The following is a 19,595-nucleotide window of genomic DNA, read 5'->3' as shown; positions in this document are numbered from 1 at the left end:
TCATGGTCAAAGGGCCATTTTGTTCACCATTCTTAGAAATAGTGTCACTATTGAAAATCCTGGGTGAGTGTGTTTAAAGACTAAAATGTTATAGCTGTTAGATTTAGCTAACAAAGGTAAGAGTGGATCAGTTAAATTTTGATTTCAGATTAGCAACAATCTTTTGTTTTAGCATCCATCTGTCCCATGCAATACTTGAGGTATCATAAAAACATCTTTGTTTATTTAGAAAATTCAAGTTAAAAAGGACATATTGTGTATTTTCAACACTAAGATTCTCTTCAGACAATTAAACCCTTGGAAGTCTGTGTGTGTGTGTGTGTGTGTGTGTGTGCATGCGTGCTCACATGTGTGCACAGTTGTGGCAGGCATCGTGGGGGAATACTAGCAGCAAGGAAAAGGGAGAAAAGGAGAAGGACCTAGAGAATGCAAAAGCACAGTGAAAATACATGACAACTCTTAAGTGGTCACTCTCCACTGGAACTTTAGAGCCTTTTCTCTCAGATTCAAAGATAATAAAAAATTTCAAAAAGTGTAATTTAAAGATCTCCAAAAACCATAACCCAAAAGTAAATTTCTATTAAATATCTTGATTAGAAAAGCAATTTTAGATTCTATATGTGAGATCACTTATATGTAAAATCTAAACTAAATTGAATGTTCAGAGGTAGAGAGTAAATAGGTGGTTACTAGGGACGGGGGTGGGGTGGGGTGGGGCTGATAGTAAAGATTTAAAAATTCTGGGAATAAAGAAAGGCAATTAAAAGAACAAATATTTGAATCTCCTGAATATTATGTGTGTTGTATTCAAATATTTAATTGTCATAATCTTTCCTACCACGCTTTGAATTCCTGCTTAAACAGCTGAGGGAATATTTATTCAAGAAGGCAAAGAAATTAAAAATTCCTAAAAATAATTGAAAAGGGTCATTACATAACTCCTAAAAATATACCTAAATCAAGAGTGAGGAATGAAAAATTTAAAATCCCTAACCCACAAAACACTCAGAAAAGAAGAAACATGAAGATCTTATAGAAAAAATCTCTAAGTAAAACCCTCTGCATCCAGCACAAGAATGCTAAGATAATTTCCGGGAGCAAAAGTTAAAGACCTTCTAATGTGCCGATGTGCTAGAATCTGGGTGAAATCCTGCTGATACTTCCTGGAGGTGGGTATGATAAATTAAAGGGAACAAAATCAGTTTTCCTGGATAACAACCTTATGCTTCCTTGGTTAATTTCTTTATATGACAGATGCCTGGGGAAAGAAAACCTTTAGTACAAAAATGAAGCTCTAAAGGTCTCCTTTAAAAAAAAAAATCTAGCAACAAAGCCTTCTCTTACCTGTCTACTACCAGACTATTAACTTCCCAGAATGGGGACTCTGTCTATCTTCACAGTTGTGTTCCCACTACCTCTTAGCACAGTGCCTGAGTTTAGTAAAAGTTGAAAGTTATCTATTGAATTGATGTTGAACACATTCATCTAATGTTAGAATTGGAAAGAGCTTTAAAATCATACATATAAAGGCAGCCATTATAAAATGCTAGAGAAATAGATTTGCCTAAAAATTCCAAATTTTACAATTCATAAAAGATCCCAAGTTTAAGTGAATCTGAAAACTTCTTGCATATATAAATATACATAATAAAAAGTTACTTTTTTAAACATCAAGTTGTTTCTACAAGTCAGTTGCAATTCCAAGTACTGAAAATGTGGTTAAGACAAACAGGCCATTCATCATAATGAAGAAATATAAATGTCCAATAAAAATTAAAATCATTTTAACCCAGTAGCAGTACAATAAATATGAACAAAATGAATTAGCCTTCTATATTTTTGAGTTTGCAAAGATTTGTTCCAGGTGTTAATGTTGGGTTTTGGTACAGATGTGACCACATAAATTCACACTTTGCTGGTAAAAAAGTGGATTAGCACAATCTTCACAGAAAAATTGGAAAAACAGATATATATTGTAATCTTTGCCCTGGAAATTGTGCCCAGAGAAATTTAGTGACAAGAATTATTCTGAGACACTTTTTTTGATGGTAGTGATTTTGGTTTTTATCATCTCTGTCTGAGATTTAATATGACTTCCAGGTTTCTTTGCAGTAAAATGAGACCAATATAAAGAAGAGCTAAATTTTGTCAGCCACTTACTACTGAGCAGGCACCATTTTCAGTGGCTCGTATGTGTTAATTCATGTAATTCTCACATCAACCCCGAGGGAGGTACTATTGTACATAATCTTCATTTTACAAATAAACCAACCCAGACATGAACTCACCGCCCTGGTGTACATGATTGCTCGGTCTTGCTTAAAGTCTTAGGTCCTAACCACGATGGTTTGAACCCATCTGATGGGAATGTGAGGGAGATTTAATGAGAAATGAAATATGTGATGTTTATCATTATTCATGCCACATAGTAGGAGTTAAAAATGTAGTATGGCAGCACATATCAACAGGATAGAATTTAAGTAACAGTGCTTACAGGTTGTTGACATTATGACCAGCTTTTCTGGTTGAGTCTTCATATTGAGATGGAGTTTTACCTTTCTGTAAGTCATGGTTCCAGATGTTTAGATGGCCATTATCTAATAGTAGAAAATTTAAAAGATTATTGCAAATTCTAGCTACCTCTTCTGATAGCAAATTATTGTGTCTCATACTGCTGAGAATATTCGGTAGAATTATGTCAAAATGGTACAAGCTGAACATCTGCAATCTGAAAATCTGAAATCCAAAATACTTGTAGGTTCAAAATTATTTTAAGCAGCAACGTGATTCACAAGTGGAAAATGCCACACCTGACCTCATGTAAGGAGTCAGAGCCAAAATGCAGGAATAATAAAAATATGGTATAAAGTTATCTTCAGGCTATGGGTAGAAGGTATATTTGAAACATAAATTAATTTCATGTTTAGACTCATACTATATCCCTAAGGTATCACATTATGTATGAGCAAATATTTTAAAATTTAAAAATTAAAATCTAAGTAGTTCTGTTCCTAGGATTTTGCGTAAGGAATACTTAACCTGTACTTTTAATGCTAATTCTTTGCTGCATTAAAATATTTTTATCTCTTTTATTTTCAAATATGCTCCTGGTCCCAGGAACCAAGGTAGCAGATAAGTCATGTTACAAGAAGAATGAAGGTGGGTCAAAGTATGGATACTGTCATGTGGTGAACGGCACCCACATTGCCTGCAAAGCAGAGTAAGTGCTTTGTAGTTTGAGTCTTCCTGCTCCACAGACTAAGACCACAGCACCTTTCCAGCCTGATTTATTCCAGTTTAAGGGAATGTGAGTTTGGGCATCACTCATGTGACACACAGTCACTGAGTGACTGTCCTGTGTACCTCATTTGGATGAGGTCCCGAGTCTGAAACACAATGGGCGAGTCCATCTTCCTTCAGATCTCTCTCGGTGGGTGCTGCAGTTAGCACCAAGCACAGATGCAAAGTAGAATGGGCCTTTAGAATGCCACATGCAACACTGAGTGGGCCCAGGTGAAAATTTGCTCATGGATTTCCCAGAATTCCCTAGGCACCTTTTTCAATCTAGTGTTTTTCATTATGAGTCTAAGGATAGAAATATTCATCTACTGAGAGGAATAATCAATAAAGGGCAAGTACAGTTTTATTTAAATTTGAGTGGAATTACATAAAGAAAATGTGCAGTAAAAGAAGAGATTGACAATTCACCTGAACCTTTTGTTTTTCTTATTGTTATCCTAGAAAAAAAACCTTACAGAATGAAGTTGAGATTTTTTCTCCCATTTTTCCCCATTTTTTAAATTCACAATTTTAAGATGAATTTAAAAATTCAAGTTGCAAGAGACTAAATTCTTTGTAACTGTTTCAAATTTTATACACATAGAGCAATTTAAAACAACAGGGTGAACAAGATTAGCATTTCTTAAAGTTTTGCTATTGAACATTAGTGTTGCTGCTGGGTGAAAAATATTACCAAACAAACTAGTGTTTGAAAGTAGTGTCATCTCTTGGAGAGAAATCTGAGCCTAAATAAAAAATCCTTTTGGTGATTTCTCTGTTATAGGAACTCAGGGCAGATTGGGAAGGGGGCGGAAGTTATGGAAAAGGCACTATGTGGGGGCCAGAAGTGCAAATGTAGGTGCGGAGTGGGCAGAGAGCAGGGAGTTCCATTTTTCACCTGCAGCCTGTGCACATGCCATTTTCCTGTAAAAAAATTTGTATGAACAGTGGACAATTTCTGTAACAAGACGCTCAAGTGTCTCATGCACCCTCCCCACTTCTTAACAGTCATTTGCTTGAGTGAGAATCAGCATGAAATTTCCAGGACCCAGGGCTGTTCTTTTATTTTTCTATTTTTTTAAAATTTTATTTTATTGGTACATTTAAGGTATACAATATAATGACATTCATCATTGGAAATTTGCACCTTTACATAATCTCTCTTGGTTCTTATTTTTCCCCCTTCTCCTGCCCTCCCTTCAACCCCTCCAACCCTCCCTCCCTATTTACAAAGACTTTGTTTCCTTTTTTTCATTTTCTCATATTAATTCCATTTCCTTCTTTCCTTTCCCCTACCCCTCCCACTTCCCCTTTTCTTCCTATTTCACATTATCTATTATACCTTTTAGTCCTTATTTACACTTTCAGTTTCTCACACTAGAGAAACTATTTGGTATTTACACATGTGTCCTGTTTATTTCACTTAAGAGTATCGCCTCAATGTGCATCCATTTAGTTATGAATGTCTCTAATTTCTCAATTTTTATTGCTGAGTAGTACTCCATTTTATGAAAAAACTACATTTTCTTTCTGCAGTCTCCAGTTGATGGGCATTTGGGCTGTTTCCAAGTTTTAGCTATTACAAACTGTGCTGCTATGAACATGGGTGCACATATATCACTGTGGTATGATTCTTTTAATTCTTTGGGGAATATCCCCAGCAGTGGAATAGCGGGGTCAAATGGGACTTCCAGTCCTAGTTCTCTGAGGTATCTCCATACTGATTTCCACAGTGGTTGCACCAGTCTACACTCCCACCAGCAGTGGAGCAGGGTTGCTCTTTCCCCACAGCCCCGCCAGCATTTGTTATTGGTTGATTTCATGATAGCAGCCATTCTTTCTGGAGTGAAATGGAATTTCAGCATTGTTTTCATTTGCGTCTCTCGAATGACCAGTGATGTTGAACATTTTTTCATATGTTTATTTGCTATTTCTACTTCTTTGTCTGAGAAATATCTGTTCATTTCAGAGGCCTATTTTTGGATTGGGTCTTTAAATTTGGGAGATCTTATTTTTGTTAAGTTCTTTATAGATTCTAGATAGTAGACCTTTGTCTGAGGAACAGCAGGTTAAGATATTTTCCCACATTGTGGGTTGTCTCTTCACACTGCTGGTGGTTTCTCTCGCTGTGCAGAAGCCTTTTAATAAGAAGAGATCCCACTTGTTGATTGTTTGTGCTAGTTCACGGGCAACTGAGTGTTTGCTCATAAAATCTTTTCCTACATCGATGTCTTCAAGAGTTCTACCTAACCTCTGTTCCAACTGGTTCAGAGTTTCTATTTTAATATTTAGATCTTTAATCCATTTTGATTTTAGTTTAGTGCATGGTGAGAGATATAGGTCTAGTTTTAATCTTTGACAAGTTGACCCAGTTCTTAACCCACTTCTTAACAGTCATTCGCTGGAGTGAGAGTCAGCATGAAATTTCCAATACCCAGGGCTCTTCTTGATGTTCTTTTTAAGAGATACAAGAAAAACACCCTTTCAAGTTTGGGGAGAATGTACAGCTTTTTCCACTTCTATTTTATACTTCTACAGTCACCTAAGGCATCAGAAAAATCTGATTTCATCTGTCTTAGACATTTTCTCATTGTTCGGACAAAAATATCATCAGCACACATAATTTACAGGAAGCAGGGTTCATTTGTCCTCACAGTTTCTAGAGGTTTCCACCCATGCTCAGCTGCCTCCAAGGCAGAAATAGAGGACAACTGCTCATGTCATGGCAGCCAGAAGGCAGAGAGAGAAGGAAGGAGCAGGGGAGGGAGACAGACCCTTCCAGTCACACCACCAGTGACCTGGCTCCTTTGACCAGTCCCCACCTCCTGCCAATGCATTTAGCTTTGGATTAATCTGATGGTTACAGCATTCCATAGTCCACTCACCTTCTAAAATCCCACCTCTGAACTCTAGGCTTTTGAGGGACATTCTAGATTAGGCCATAACATCATCACTTTCAGAACACTTTTCTGTGGCCTGTCTCTGAAATTCTTCATCAAGCAGTTGAAACCAACAGCCTTGCATTTGACTTCGTGCACATTTATTGGTCAAAAACAAAAGGCTTTATTGAGTTTGGAGAAGTTTACTGCAGCTGCAGGGAGTCAGTTTTGGTAATCACAGCTAATGAGTTGAGGTGTCAAGGGAGGCTCAACTTTGTACAGGCCAAAGCATAGTTGAGAGTTAAGCTTTTTATTTGTTAGAATTATTCTTCTGAAAGTCATAAAAACAAATATACAACTTTCCTTTCTTTGGTTACCCTGTGATGTTTGAAACCTAGTCATCATGTATATTCTGACTTCATAATGCATATGACCTCCATTCCCAAGAGTTTGTCTTGGTCTCTGATGGCTTATCAGCTCTAACTGTCACATTGCAATCAGCAAGGAGGAGAAAATGCTGAGAAAGAGGACGTGGAAATGGCAACAGTCTAGAATTTGAGCTTAAGATTCTTCTTCTTTCCCGTTGACTAGAATTTAGGCAACTGGCAAAATTTACTGGACAGGATCTGGAAAAAGTCTTTCTTTGAGCAACAATATATTTTGCTAATATTCTAGGACACTGTCATTGAAGGATAAGACCAAATGGATATAAAGTACAAAATAGAAGACTCTGCTATAGAAAGAAAGATTATGCGTTATGTATTGATAGCCCTGGAGCTGATTTGCATTTGGACAGAGCTTCAACAAATTCTGTTTTTTTCTCAGAGACATCATGTGTGGGAAGTTGTTTTGTCAAGGTGGCTCAGGTAATTTGCCCTGGGAAGGATTTACCATATCTTTCCTGACATGTAAACTATTTGATCCTAAAGACAAAAGTCAAGGCATAGACCTGGTGGCCAATGGAACCAAGTGTGGGCATAACAAGGTGAGGTGAAATTGTGGCTTTCACTCAAAATAGTAGCTTTTTGTTTGGCTTTTGTTTTGCTGTTTCACTTCTCAGTTATTTACTTGTTGCTTTGTTTTCCAATTATCCAGTTCATCATACCTTGACACAACAGGTAGGGATTTGCATATGGAACATTATGAACAATGCAAGACATGAAAATGGTAGAGAACCTCTAAAAAAACAAAAATAAGGACTCTCGTTAACATTTTCAAACATTATATTGAAATCTAGAAATGATTCTTACAGATATGATGTCAAAAAAAGTGTGATACATATATGTCTTCCCTTTCTAGACTAAAAGTTTGGAAACTTACTAGAAATGCCTTTGTGTGGGATACTGGGCTTTAGTTATTGAGTTTGTACATCTATAAAAATCTAATAACCCACAATATGAGGCACCAGTACCACCTTGGTCAGGAGTAACTCATGAGCTTTGATGACGAGGAGATTCAACTCCGGAAGGAGATTAAAGTTACATTATCAATTGCATTCAGATATCTGTAGGACTCAAGATCTACCCTGATTTTCTGTTCAAGTCAATCCTGAAAATACTATCTTATTTATAAAACTTTCTTTGGCTATTTATTTTTGGGTCTAAAATTACCTTTGTGGTTCAGTGCTTGTATTGCCCATGACACATTTTGGGGAGTAATTATAAAAATGTTGATGGAATTGGCATGGCCTCTGAGGCTGAGCACCAAGAATATAAATTTAGAAAAGGTTTAAATTCTGCCGATTTGAAATTAAAATCTTAATTCTAGACTGTAAGAAGTACTCGCAGTATTTAGCTTTCCTTCCTCCTATGTTTCCTGAAATATGCACCATCATCAAGGCCAAGAATATTACGTAAAATAGAAAAGTCCTTAATAGGAACTTCCAGTTTTCACATACTAATTCTTTCCTGAAATCTAGTGAGGACAGGACTTGGCCTGAGTGTTACAGTGCTTGGGCCATACCACATGAGGAATACTTGAACTAAGGAAGGATTTAGATATTCCTAGGTCCCCTGGGATCAGCGTCATATTATTATTATCATCTTTTCTTATATGGCCATTGCTTCTGAGATATAGAGTAGTGTGGACTTTTAAAAAGTAGGTGACTGTTTAGGTCAAATCCATTGTCCTTTGGGGATTGGTTTAACTATGTGAATACTGTGAGCAACAGAGTTCTTCTCCCTTTTCCTTCCTGTGCACCTGCCATCGCCTGCATTTGCACAATAAAGAGGATCGTGTATCTTTCCCTTCTCCCATGATAATTACCTGCTGTCTGATAGCCTCCTCACAAACACCTCAACTTTCCCATCTTCATACAGAGAGGAGGCAATTTCAAAGGTTTGCATTTCCTTATTCAACACTTAGTTGCATAACATTACTTCTACCAGTCACACTGCTTCCCTTTTTTTCTTCTAAATTATAAATCCTCCCTAAATCATCATCACTAGTATTTAATTGGGTTTTGGTTTTACACAATTTTTTTCTTGTATCTCCTACTGCATAGTAGTTACTATTTACATGTTGTATCAGTTAGAATGCTTTAAGCTGTGGAGGAAGAGAAAAACCAACTAAAATTCACTTTCACTATTTGGATATTCATCAGTTCACACAATCCTAAGTCTAGAGGTGGAGGAATAGTGTGTAGTTGATTCAGTGGTACAATGCCACCATCAAGAACCTGGCTCCTTTTCTCCTTTTCTCCCAACATCTCCAGAAGGCTCCATGCTGGCTTAAGCTGAGTGAAGTGCTCCCCCTCTCTAGGCAGTAATGCAGAGTTAAAACACAGGATTGTCCCGTGCATATTCAGAGTGAAAACTTTTTTTCTTAAAAGCTCCTTTCTGGCAGATTTGGCATCACTTTTCATTTCCCAGAGTTGTATCACCCACCTATTCTTAAACCAATACCTGACAAGGGGCAAGGAATTGTAATGATTGACCTGTATCCATTAAAATTTGCACTCAGAATTAGGAAGGGCCTCAGTTGTCCTTGACAGCACATAAGAAATATTAATAAATCAAATGAGACAAACAGAAACTTCTACCAGGCATGTGAAATAATTACAATAGGAACTGTAGCTTCAGTATGTTTGGATGTATAATGACATCTTCACACTAGCTTTTAACAGGAGAACACTTTATTCAAATGGAAACATAAGATGGAGTCCAAATTCATAAAATAAATAAAAGCAGAGCAGCTCTAGAGAAAATGGACAGCAAACTCCACACCTGTAGCCTCTTCCTAGTGTTCTGTGGAACATTGTGTGTAATTATTCTTGTCTGCATTCATTTTTTCCAATGGTATTTAATAAATACCCATTATATGCTTTGGAATCGATTGTCAAACTTCATACATTTTAGCACTGCAAAATCGGTAAGTACTCAATACCTGAGAGCCACTCTGATCGTAAGACAAAAGGGTGAATGTTATTTAATTTACATCCACAGCAGTTATTGTAATATCATACATGATGTGATATCAGCATTTATTTTCTCTTATATTTTTATTTGGAAGTGACATCTGCTATTATGTGCAATGGTTAGCTCAGTGATAAATATCAAGTATGGAATTGAAGCTGTAATTTAATGGAAAGATCCATTAGGAATGAAACAAAGGAAGGAAGTTTTCTTTAAAGAGGACTTTCTAAATATTTTATTACAAAAATTACCAGATGTTATCTTCCTGTTTCAACAAAATACTGTGATTTACTGATGAAAAGGTGGGCTTGATTACAATAATTGTGGCTAGCAATATAAGACTAAATTTTAAGCAGTCAAGAATTTGCAGATCTGAAGCCAATAGACATTAACATCAACTTCCTGTGTTTTCCATCATTTTTAGGTGTGCATTAATGCAGAATGCGTGGACATGGAGAGGATCTACAAGTCAGCCAATTGTTCCTCTAAGTGCAAAGGACATGCTGTAAGTTTTGCAAATATGTGTACTTATGCTTGCTGAATCTTAGGTAATTTTAGGTTCGTTATGATGAAGCTGAAGCAGAGGTTTCAGCATTCAGTGATGACAGTCATCAAGATTGCTTGCCCACTTGATTACATAGCATGTCAGAAATCTCTTTGGAGAACCCATGACTGAAGCCCTAGGCATCATGCATCCCCGGGTAGGCAGAGGAAGGCTGGTGGAGTAGAGTCATATCTGGCTCAGGATGGGCTTTTCTCTGGCTGGTGGTCAGTGGGATGGGGGAACTCACAAGGTTGGTTCTCCTGCAGGTGTGTGACCACAAGCTCCAGTGCCAGTGCAAAGAAGGATGGGCCCCTCCCGACTGTGAGGATTCCTCCACAGTCTTCCGTAGGTAACACTCTACACCCAAGGAACATGGCTCTCCTCTTCCAAACTCCTAGTGGGTATCATTTAAGATGCCTTTGCCTCTTTTCTCTTGGAATCCCAGTTTTCTAGCTATTGATTCCACAATATTAAATCCCAACGTATCTCTAATGACTTTTAAATCATATTTCTACATTTCTAGGTTTTTATTTTACACATAAAAAAGCCTCAAATTTTATATTCATAATGTTCTTTTAATATCCCAAATTTTCATGCTTTATGATTGTTCTATTTTCATATCAGCATTGACTTAATGGATAGATAAAATAAGCTCATAAAAATCTCTAGTATGACTTAGATTATTTTTGTAGGTCCAATTCTTCTCTCTGTATTACCGCTAGCTGTTTCTGGTTGGGCTGGCCTATTTCTGTTCTGGATGTCTGTATGCTCCTTGCTATCTGTATGTCAATGTACTGTTTTTCTTCAGAATGTGGGATTCTAGTTGAACAAGGGGTTAGCTTGACTTGCATTGGCTCACATGGGTTTCTTTGTATTTTTGTTTGCTTGTTATACTTACTGATGTCTTTCTCAGTGGAGACCTGATTGTGAGTTTTCTTAGTAGGTAGACAGGTCTCCCCACAGGCTGTCAGAGTGAGAAGGAGCCACGGTGGGGACTCTCACCTGCTGAGGATACTGTAAAGAATCTGAAGAGAGACATTTTTTGCATTTCTCTCCAAGAGCTGCTTTTTCTCAGCACTTCTCTTTGCCTTTTTCCTCCCTGTATGATCCAGAATGTGTGTTTGGAGCCAGCTTCTCTCCTGTTCCCCAAGCTCCTGCATACCCCACTGCCTCTGAACAGCTATTGGCAGGGCTTTGTCCCAGGGACATGAACCATCGTTGCTTTCCATCCAGCAGGAATCAGCATGGAGAGGTGGATGGGATGAGTCTGAATGGACGATCGGTCCCAAATTCAGATTCTTTGTTAGGCCTTTCCAACAAGAATAGCCATGTATTTCTGTCATGTAGGCTATAATTTCTGCCTACTCCAAATCCTTAATTTCCCGTCTTTCTGGAGCTTCTAAAAATTCTTTACTTTTAAAGCATTCTATGACTTTATTATTCACAAATACACATGATTTCAGATTTATCGTGGGTAAGGTAGGTGGATAGATACAATATAACCAACCACTTTAGCTAGAAAACTCTTTATTGATTTCAATGTTCATTAAAAATCATTTTAAACTATGACTTACCTCTTCTTAAAGCTTTTATTTTGATTTCTCTATTGATTTGCTAAATCTCGTCCATGAGCAATTACTTCTTCCTGGGAGATTGTGTCTGTGTTAACTTTTCTAGGTTTTGTTTGTAAAAAAGTATTTGTGTTGCTAAATATTTCTGTTAATAATCTATGTAATGAAATGTGTAGCAGCTGTACAGGGTTGGATTTTTAAATCCCGGTCTTACTTCTTTATACAAAAAATATATACTGATTTATTTTTATTTTTTCGTTTTGTAACTGATGTTTAAAACCAAAAATTATACTTCTCACTTTGGTATGTGCAATGGTTTGATACATGTATATGTAATCCCTAAAGCAGGCAAAACATATCTATTTTCTCAAGCACTTGGCATTCCTTTATCATCAAAACATGCCAACCTTTTTCTTGTAGCTTTCTGAAATGTGCAATGCATTATTGTTATCTGTGGTTCTCCAACTGCGTAGTTAACACCCCAGATCGGACTGCTAACTTGCTACAACTAAGTGGCCACCCATGAGCTCTCCACACCCTGCTATCCCTCCTGCACTCCGGAGCCTCTGGGAGCCAAAATTACACTACCATGTATTTCTTAACATGCATGAAAATGAGGGAGCTTTCCAGTTCCTGTTAAATTAACTTTTAGCAGAACTACTTTCTATCTGGAGAATATTCTGTGTGGAGAATATGTTAAAATTTGTTGAGACTTACTTGATGGCTCAGCACATTCCCATATTTTAAAGTATTCTGGCTTTGAACAACAAAAAAAATGTGTGTTCTGCCCGTCATGTTTTCTATATACCAACTTGATCAATTGTGTGTGTTTATTGATCCCGCTGGTATTTTTCTCCTTTTTTATTAGTACATGTTTGCAGTACATAATGATTCCATTCCTCTCTGGGAGCATGGACATCTTCATTCTTTGTTCATCTCTTTCCCCCTCCCTCCATCTCTCAGTTCCTTTTCCCATCTCCCATTTCCTATTATCTTTTATTTTGCTCCTTATTTATACATTGAGTTTCCATATAAGAGAAACCATGAAATACTTAAGCTGTGTGTCTGATTTATTTCGCTTAACATTATGGTCTGCTACATTTTTTATTGTTCTGCCACTTAATATGCAGAAGTGTTAAGATTCAAGTGTAAAATTCCCCACTGAAATGTGAATTTGATTATTACTTCTTCTCGGTCTATTAATACTAATATATTTTGGCACCATACTATGATATACAAACAAGTGTAGAATTAGTATGCCTTCCCAGTGAATTAACATTTTCATAAGTATAAAATGATTCTATGTATCTCTAGTATGGCTGTAGCTCCTGAAGAATAAGATACCTATATCGTAACTCTGTGTGTATTTGTATTTGTTTAACATTTTATACTTTCAACTTTTCTGAATCCTCTATAAATCTGCTACTTTTTAAAAGTGCATTTTAGTTTTAGTCTTACTTTAGTGTCATCTTTGTGTTTTATTTTTTAAAAGATTGAGCTGGGATCCATTCGAATTTAAAGTAATTACTGATGTACTTACGTAAATCTACAATTATTTAGTTTCTATTTGTTTATGTTCCTTCTTTATTCATTTTTTTGCTTTTGGATGGTCTGATTGACCATTTTAATGACTATTTTTATTTTTGTTAATTTTGGAGGTTTTGCATCCTTTCATATCCTTTTAGTGATTTTCCTAAAAGTTTCTACTTCTTTGTTGCTTGCTAAAAATGGGTTTTATTTTTCAAAGCAGTTTTAAGTTCACAGCAAAATTGGTCAGAAAGTACAGAGTCCCCACAGTCCCTGCCCCCATACGCAGACATCCTACCTCCAGCCCTGCAGTTGTCAGGAGAAATGAACCTACATTGGCACAAATACTGTGCATTAGGGTTTGCTCTTCATTCTTTCCTGCATTTCTGTGCTTCTTTCTAGAATAATGTTCCTGTCCTGTCCTGTCCTCCTAAATTTCTGATTTTTGCCTTAATCTTTACCAAGTGCTACAAAGAAATTTCTCCTTATTTAAAAAAAAGTATTTGCATACTTCAGGAAGTTCTCTGACAAAATGTCTATATGGTTTATGGTAGAAAGGTCGATCCAAATTTTCTAGGCTTCTGTTACTAGAAACAGAAGAGGCTGTAATTACTCTGCAATTATTTCCTTCTCAAACTGCACACTTACCTCCTGCAGCTATAATTTTATTTGTTGTAAGCCCCAACTTTATCTCTAGACCATGTTCCTTCAGATTAGGGGGGGTTATGAATCAATGCCAATTTCCACTTTAGTTCCTCTGATATTATGTTGTTTCTCTCTCTCTGGTTTTTTTCTTTTTTTGATACCAGGAATTAAATTCAGGGCCTCGTGCTTGCCACTGAGCTACATTCATGGCCCCTATGTTGTTCTTCTGAAAACAGTTTCAGTTCTGATTTTAGTTCAAATATGTATTTTTGATTTTGAAGGTATCTGTATTATATCTGAGCAAATGTCTCTGGGCTTTATTTTCTGCTGACTTTATTGAAAAATAATTTTTACAGAAGATGGAGTGAATAAGTGGAACTGACATTGTCTTACTTAACATTCTACTTCTGAGCCATCTGCCTCTGTCTGAATGATGTATGTTCATTCCTTGCAACTGTACAACAGTGAATCTTGTTACTGGTTTGCCAATGTCTGTAATGAGAGGAGTAACTCCATTGCTCTTCGGTCTTCTACTTCCTGGCCCCTTGTGCTTTCAGATCATTACAAGAGAAATGAATATTTGAGATAGCAAAAGATTGAAGTTATATCTATTTCTTGGTCTAGTAGCTAAAAGAGGAAATGTCATGTAGACCCAGTGATATTTGTTCAAACCATTCCCTGGGTAGCATAGTCACGTAACTCCTTTTTGCCCATAATAATTGCAATATAAGCAATCAGCAGCAGAACACTTACTTAAGTCTCTAGCAATTCTCTTTCCCATTTCTCAGCACCTTATTTGCTACTGAGAGGAATATAATTTCAGGACCTCATTTTCTTTCACCCGTTTCATTTAGGGCTTTATTTCTAAAATGTTCCATTCCTACTCTTCCATCTTCCTGACTCATACTTTCTTCTAAATTCCCAGCCCTTCCCTTTCCCATTATTGCAAAAATCACCCCTTCAAAGAATTCTCAGTGGTAGGATGCTGTGTCCACCTAACACTGTTTTGTATACATTATCCCATTATGGACATTAACACAATAATCATGATCAAAATACATCTTCATTTCACTGTCTATGAGAGATTTTCCAGAAGAATTGTGTTCATTCAGGAAAAAGTCAATGGAGTTTGAGCCAAATTAGGCAATAAGGGCCAAGTGACGTGCAATGCAAATTCTCGTCTCCTCAGGAGGCCCATTCTCTCTGTCGCAGACTTCTCCATTGTGGTGGGAGTGCTCTTCCCAGTGGCAGTCATATTTGTGGTAGTTGCTGTAGTCATACATCACCAGACTGCCAGAAGACGGCAGAAGAAAGTTCAGAGGTAAGCATTTATCTTGCTGTGGGCTTAACTTCTCTTTTACTTTAAATTTGAGGACATGACCTAACTTCTCAAATTTAATTTTTGTTTACTCAAGATATTCAGAAATATATACAAGATTCATTTTCTTTGGACTAGAGGCTGGAATCCCTTTTACTGAGAAATCTTTTACAACAAGAAATATGGGTTTTCTTCTGTTGGTTACCATATTGTTAATTAATAAAAGTGCCATTAATTCTCATTAGTAATGATTTTTGCATTTATCATAACACAGTATCTACCATTTATCCATCATTGTGCCCGACCCTTTTCTGTACATTGTTTCAATTAGTTTTTACAAGAATTTCAGGAGGTTGTTACTATTATTTCCATTTAGTTACTATTATTTCCATTTATCTGATAATCCCCTATGGTTCCACACTTCTCTTTGGACTAATGTGGGAACCAGTGCAGGGATTAACAAATTCATAGCCTTGCAAAGTAAGTGATGGAGTTCAGATTTCCATCTAGATCTCTTTTTTGGTCTTGACATACAGAATCCTTTTATCACTTTTAACATTAATTTATCAATCCATAATAAGTCTTTAATAAATATTACATCATAAAATTAATGAAATGACATATTCAGATAAAACTGGTTTTAATGCCATTATTATTAGGAACCAAGGCTCTGTAGAGAATTAAAAAAAATGACTAGTGGTGATTATGAACCACGGACAATGATGGTGGCTGACAGGGAACTAAAAGCTGAGGGATGTTCTGAGGAATAGATGAAAAAAAAACAGTCAATAACTTGGCATGGTGAAGTGGTCAGAGGAAGTTGGAGATCTTTTATTGAGTTTCCCCAGTATGCTGAAGGAACTGCTAGGTCAACTTCTAATGACATATTTTCACTTTCAGACCACTTCATGCTCCAGAGCCCAGGTTACACAAGCAGAAGGGTAAAGTCCAGAAGATGAGGGCTATCCAGCCTCAAGAGGTAAATTTGGTTTGGGGTGTGCTCGTCAGAGCCCCCATTGATGATTTTCTTCACTCTTGTATACTGATAACTCATATACTGATCTTGTATCTTTCATTTCTTTTTTTTTAATTTTTAAAATTTATTTATTTATTTATTTATTTATTTATTTATTTATTTATTTATTTTTGTATCTTTTATTTCTGCCCAGCAATGTTTTACAAATCTACTTGTTAGTGTGTAGCAGGAGTATGGACAGTATAGCTACCTAGGCAGAAAATTCTCCTTCACTTTCACTTTTTGTTAATGAAGAAGAGAATCCCTATAATACGGGAGTTAATTTGATGGGGTCCATGAAATACAAGGAAATAAAGAACACAATAAGAGCAGATGACAGACATCTGTCTGTCTCTCCATCTCTCTTCTCTGTTCTGAGCTGATTATTTATTCCTTTGGCAAATTGAGCAACAGATAAAGTGATATTTATATGTGCAATCCTTAATGCCCTGGTCCTATCCTACAAGGTTAGAAATTTTAGCTACGGCTGATTAATGATAGAAATATTGGTATAGGAAATTTTCCTTGTAGCTCTGGAGAAATCCTCCTAGAAACGCCCCAGCAGGGCCACTGTCATTTCCTGTCTGGTCTCTTGGCGTCATGGTTGAAAGGTACGAGAACTTGAAAAGGCTGCTTATTTGGAAGCTATGTTTAGGCAACAGATGATTTCATATTAAAATATGATTTCTGCCTTTTAGATCAGTCAGATGAAGCTCCATGTGTCTGATCTGCCTGTAGAAGACAGTGAGCCTCCAGCTTCGGATGTGAGTTATCAGCTTCTCTTTCAGATCATCGCAATCCAGCCCAAAGAAGAGCAGTACCAGGGAAAGATATAACCCACAATGCCCAAGTATTTCTTCAGCAGAATGTTGAAAATTTGTAGACTGTTAATCTAAAATATAAAATCTTTTCAAAACTCTTTGAAAATATAGTATAAGAATGATATTAACTATATTAATATATGCCTCTCCATCTTATTCCTAAATTTAATGCCTAAACCTGAACTGGGAAATTGATAACTTATTATGAAAATACCAAACTTCTTCATAGAGTATCATAGTTAATTCAGGTGGTTATAACAAAAATAGCACAGACTTGGTGGTTTAAACAACTAAGATTTATTTCTTACTGTTTGGCAAGATGGGAAGGCCAAGATCAAGGTACTGGTATCTGAAAGGTCTTGCTTCATATTTGAGAACAGGTACCTTTGCACTGTGTGAGAAAGATTGCTTTTTTGTATCTTTTTTTATAAGGGTATAAATCCTATCCTGAGAGTTCCACCCTCAAGACTTAAGTACCTCCAAAAGGTCTCACTCACTCCCAAATGCCATCATACTGGGTATTGCAGCTTCAAAGTATGAATTTTTGGAGAGATACATTCCTTCCATAGTTGCTATCTTCATTAATTACACTGGGCTTGAGTCTGCATTGTATGTGTGTTCCTAAGTGAAAGCTCTTGAGTCACAGGTTTAGAATATTCTCGTGTGTAAGGTTAGAAATCCCTCCTGAAAATGATTTTAACTTTTCACTAAGCAAATCTGCTCTCAGGAGCCTCTCTTTGAATTTTTATTTTTTATATTCTTACTAGCTAATTCCAAAGCCTGATTTCCCACCACCACCAATTCCTACATCTGTGTCTTCTTCCTCTTTCCTTGTAAGTATTGCATGGTCACTGGTAGTTTACTGAATGTCTCTTGAGGCCACTAAGAATATTGTCCCTAAATGCTTGGACTCCATATCAGAGCATGTGATCCTGAGACTGACCTGACATATCACAGCACCTTCCTCCAAGAATAGCTTAAAAAGCAAGACCTTCTTGTTATTTATATATTCATATGAATATTGAATCATTATTATGAATAAGGTTCTCTGATTTTATAACTGTTGAAAAATGAGTAAACTTCTGTTGTATAAAATGTCTCTTTTAAAGGATTATTTCTAGCTGCTTATTCTAGAGGGTATGAAATTTTATTATAAATGATACTTATTACCATTTATTATAGATATCATTAAGCCTATTGTTATTATAGTTTCTGTAAGATATAGAGTATGAAAAGAGAAAATCACATACAGGCAAGCTTACATTGAAAGTCAGGCACTCATGAAATAAAAAGTAGAACTCATTCACTCATCAAGTAGTTTCTCAGCATATTTCCTCATGCTTGGAACTCTTTTGTAAATAAATGAGAAAAAGCAAATATTGAAATTCTTTTTTAAAAGAAATTGCACATCTTTTGTGGGGAAATTTCACATTTTTAGTAGCATACATATGGAGAACTAAATTTCTCAAGTATAATTTGTATCATCACCAAGTGATATTACTGAGAAGCATGGTGAGGAGAAAATGCGTGGTTAAAGTACGATCATGTACTGTTGACTGAGTAGTGGTATTTGAATAGGTCCTTGAGTATTGGGTAGAATTTAAGTAAGTGAAGAGGAGGCAATGAATAATTTCATGAAAGAAATATATTTTGCTAAGATGGGAAAAGCATAGAATTTTTAATGATCTACCATTATATTTTTATCTAACAGCATAAGGACACAAAAGCACTCCCTTCTGCTCTTATCAAAGATAAGCCAATGTCCACACCTAAGGTAAGAGATCCATAAACAAATTGTTATAACTTTGTAGCACTCCTAGCATGGAAGAGAAAAGTTCCACCCATCTCTTTTTAGAAGACGCTCACTCTGAACAGTATCTGTTGACTGTGGGGTGGAGCTGACATGAATGTCTCACTTCTGAGTTTGGCTAATGATCCTGATAATCAAGAGGAGAGAAGTGGAAAGATATGGTGACCTCAGAATTTCTCATTTTCTCAGAAATAGTCCCTGAGGACAGTAGGAAAGGATGCAATGTCCCATAGAATACTTAGGAGGGGCCCCTAACTCTCCCCCTGGTCCCCTTTCCTGTCCTATTAGGTCTAACTGCCTGGATGAATATTTGGGTGCTAGTGTAGTATTTTCCTATTTCTACTCTGCCATGTTTCTACTTCTTCACTGCTAACATATAAATAACCTGTAAGAAAGAAAATATGATTTCAGATAACTGGTTTTAATTTTAATAATTCCATGTTATAACTCTATTTAAGATATCTAAATGTGTAAGGAAAAATGACCATTTAAGAATTTTATCTTTTCTTTAGGGCTCAAACCCGAAAGTCTGAAGCATCTGCTAAGCAAAGATTGATGGCCAAATGATCAAATTGGAAAATCTGGATAGAAGAGAACTGAACTTATTTTATCACTATGGAGTGCTCTTAACATTCAAAGTAAAGTCAGCATATCTTGATTCTTGTAATACTTTGAAGAGCTTAACTAAAATTTTTAAGAGAGACATACTCTTAAAAATTTTTGTATTAATTCAAAATTTATTTTCTCCATATTTATGGAAGGAAGATAATGCT

At 36.3% G+C, this 19,595-nt stretch overlaps 1 protein-coding gene across 2 annotated transcripts in view; it reads left to right on the top strand.

The window, feature by feature from the left end:
• The window catches only part of Adam28 (ADAM metallopeptidase domain 28), a 61,628-nt gene that overhangs the window by 41,591 nt on the left and 442 nt on the right, over positions 1–19,595 (top strand). The window contains exons 15-24 of one of the 2 annotated variants that reach the window (XM_087216806.1): positions 3,118–3,220; positions 6,984–7,143; positions 9,996–10,076; positions 10,382–10,460; positions 15,071–15,179; positions 16,077–16,155; positions 16,890–16,955; positions 17,780–17,845; positions 18,724–18,786; positions 19,335–19,595. The exon at positions 19,335–19,595 is cut by the window's right edge and continues 442 nt beyond it. In XM_087216806.1, the coding sequence (XP_087072932.1) occupies positions 3,118–3,220; positions 6,984–7,143; positions 9,996–10,076; positions 10,382–10,460; positions 15,071–15,179; positions 16,077–16,155; positions 16,890–16,955; positions 17,780–17,845; positions 18,724–18,786; positions 19,335–19,355 (827 nt within the window). In that variant the 3' untranslated portion in view covers positions 19,356–19,595. The remainder of the gene's footprint in view (positions 1–3,117; positions 3,221–6,983; positions 7,144–9,995; positions 10,077–10,381; positions 10,461–15,070; positions 15,180–16,076; positions 16,156–16,889; positions 16,956–17,779; positions 17,846–18,723; positions 18,787–19,334) is intronic. The other variant, XM_087216807.1, reaches the window with a different exon arrangement.

This window comes from Heterocephalus glaber, unplaced genomic scaffold (genome assembly GCF_053883595.1).
Source record: "Heterocephalus glaber isolate CG9 unplaced genomic scaffold, H.glaber_assembly_v1.0 deba00001460, whole genome shotgun sequence".
Lineage (NCBI taxonomy): Eukaryota > Metazoa > Chordata > Mammalia > Rodentia > Bathyergidae > Heterocephalus > Heterocephalus glaber.
Note: the sequence above shows the minus strand (reverse complement) of the source record. Positions and strands in the feature narration are given on the sequence as shown.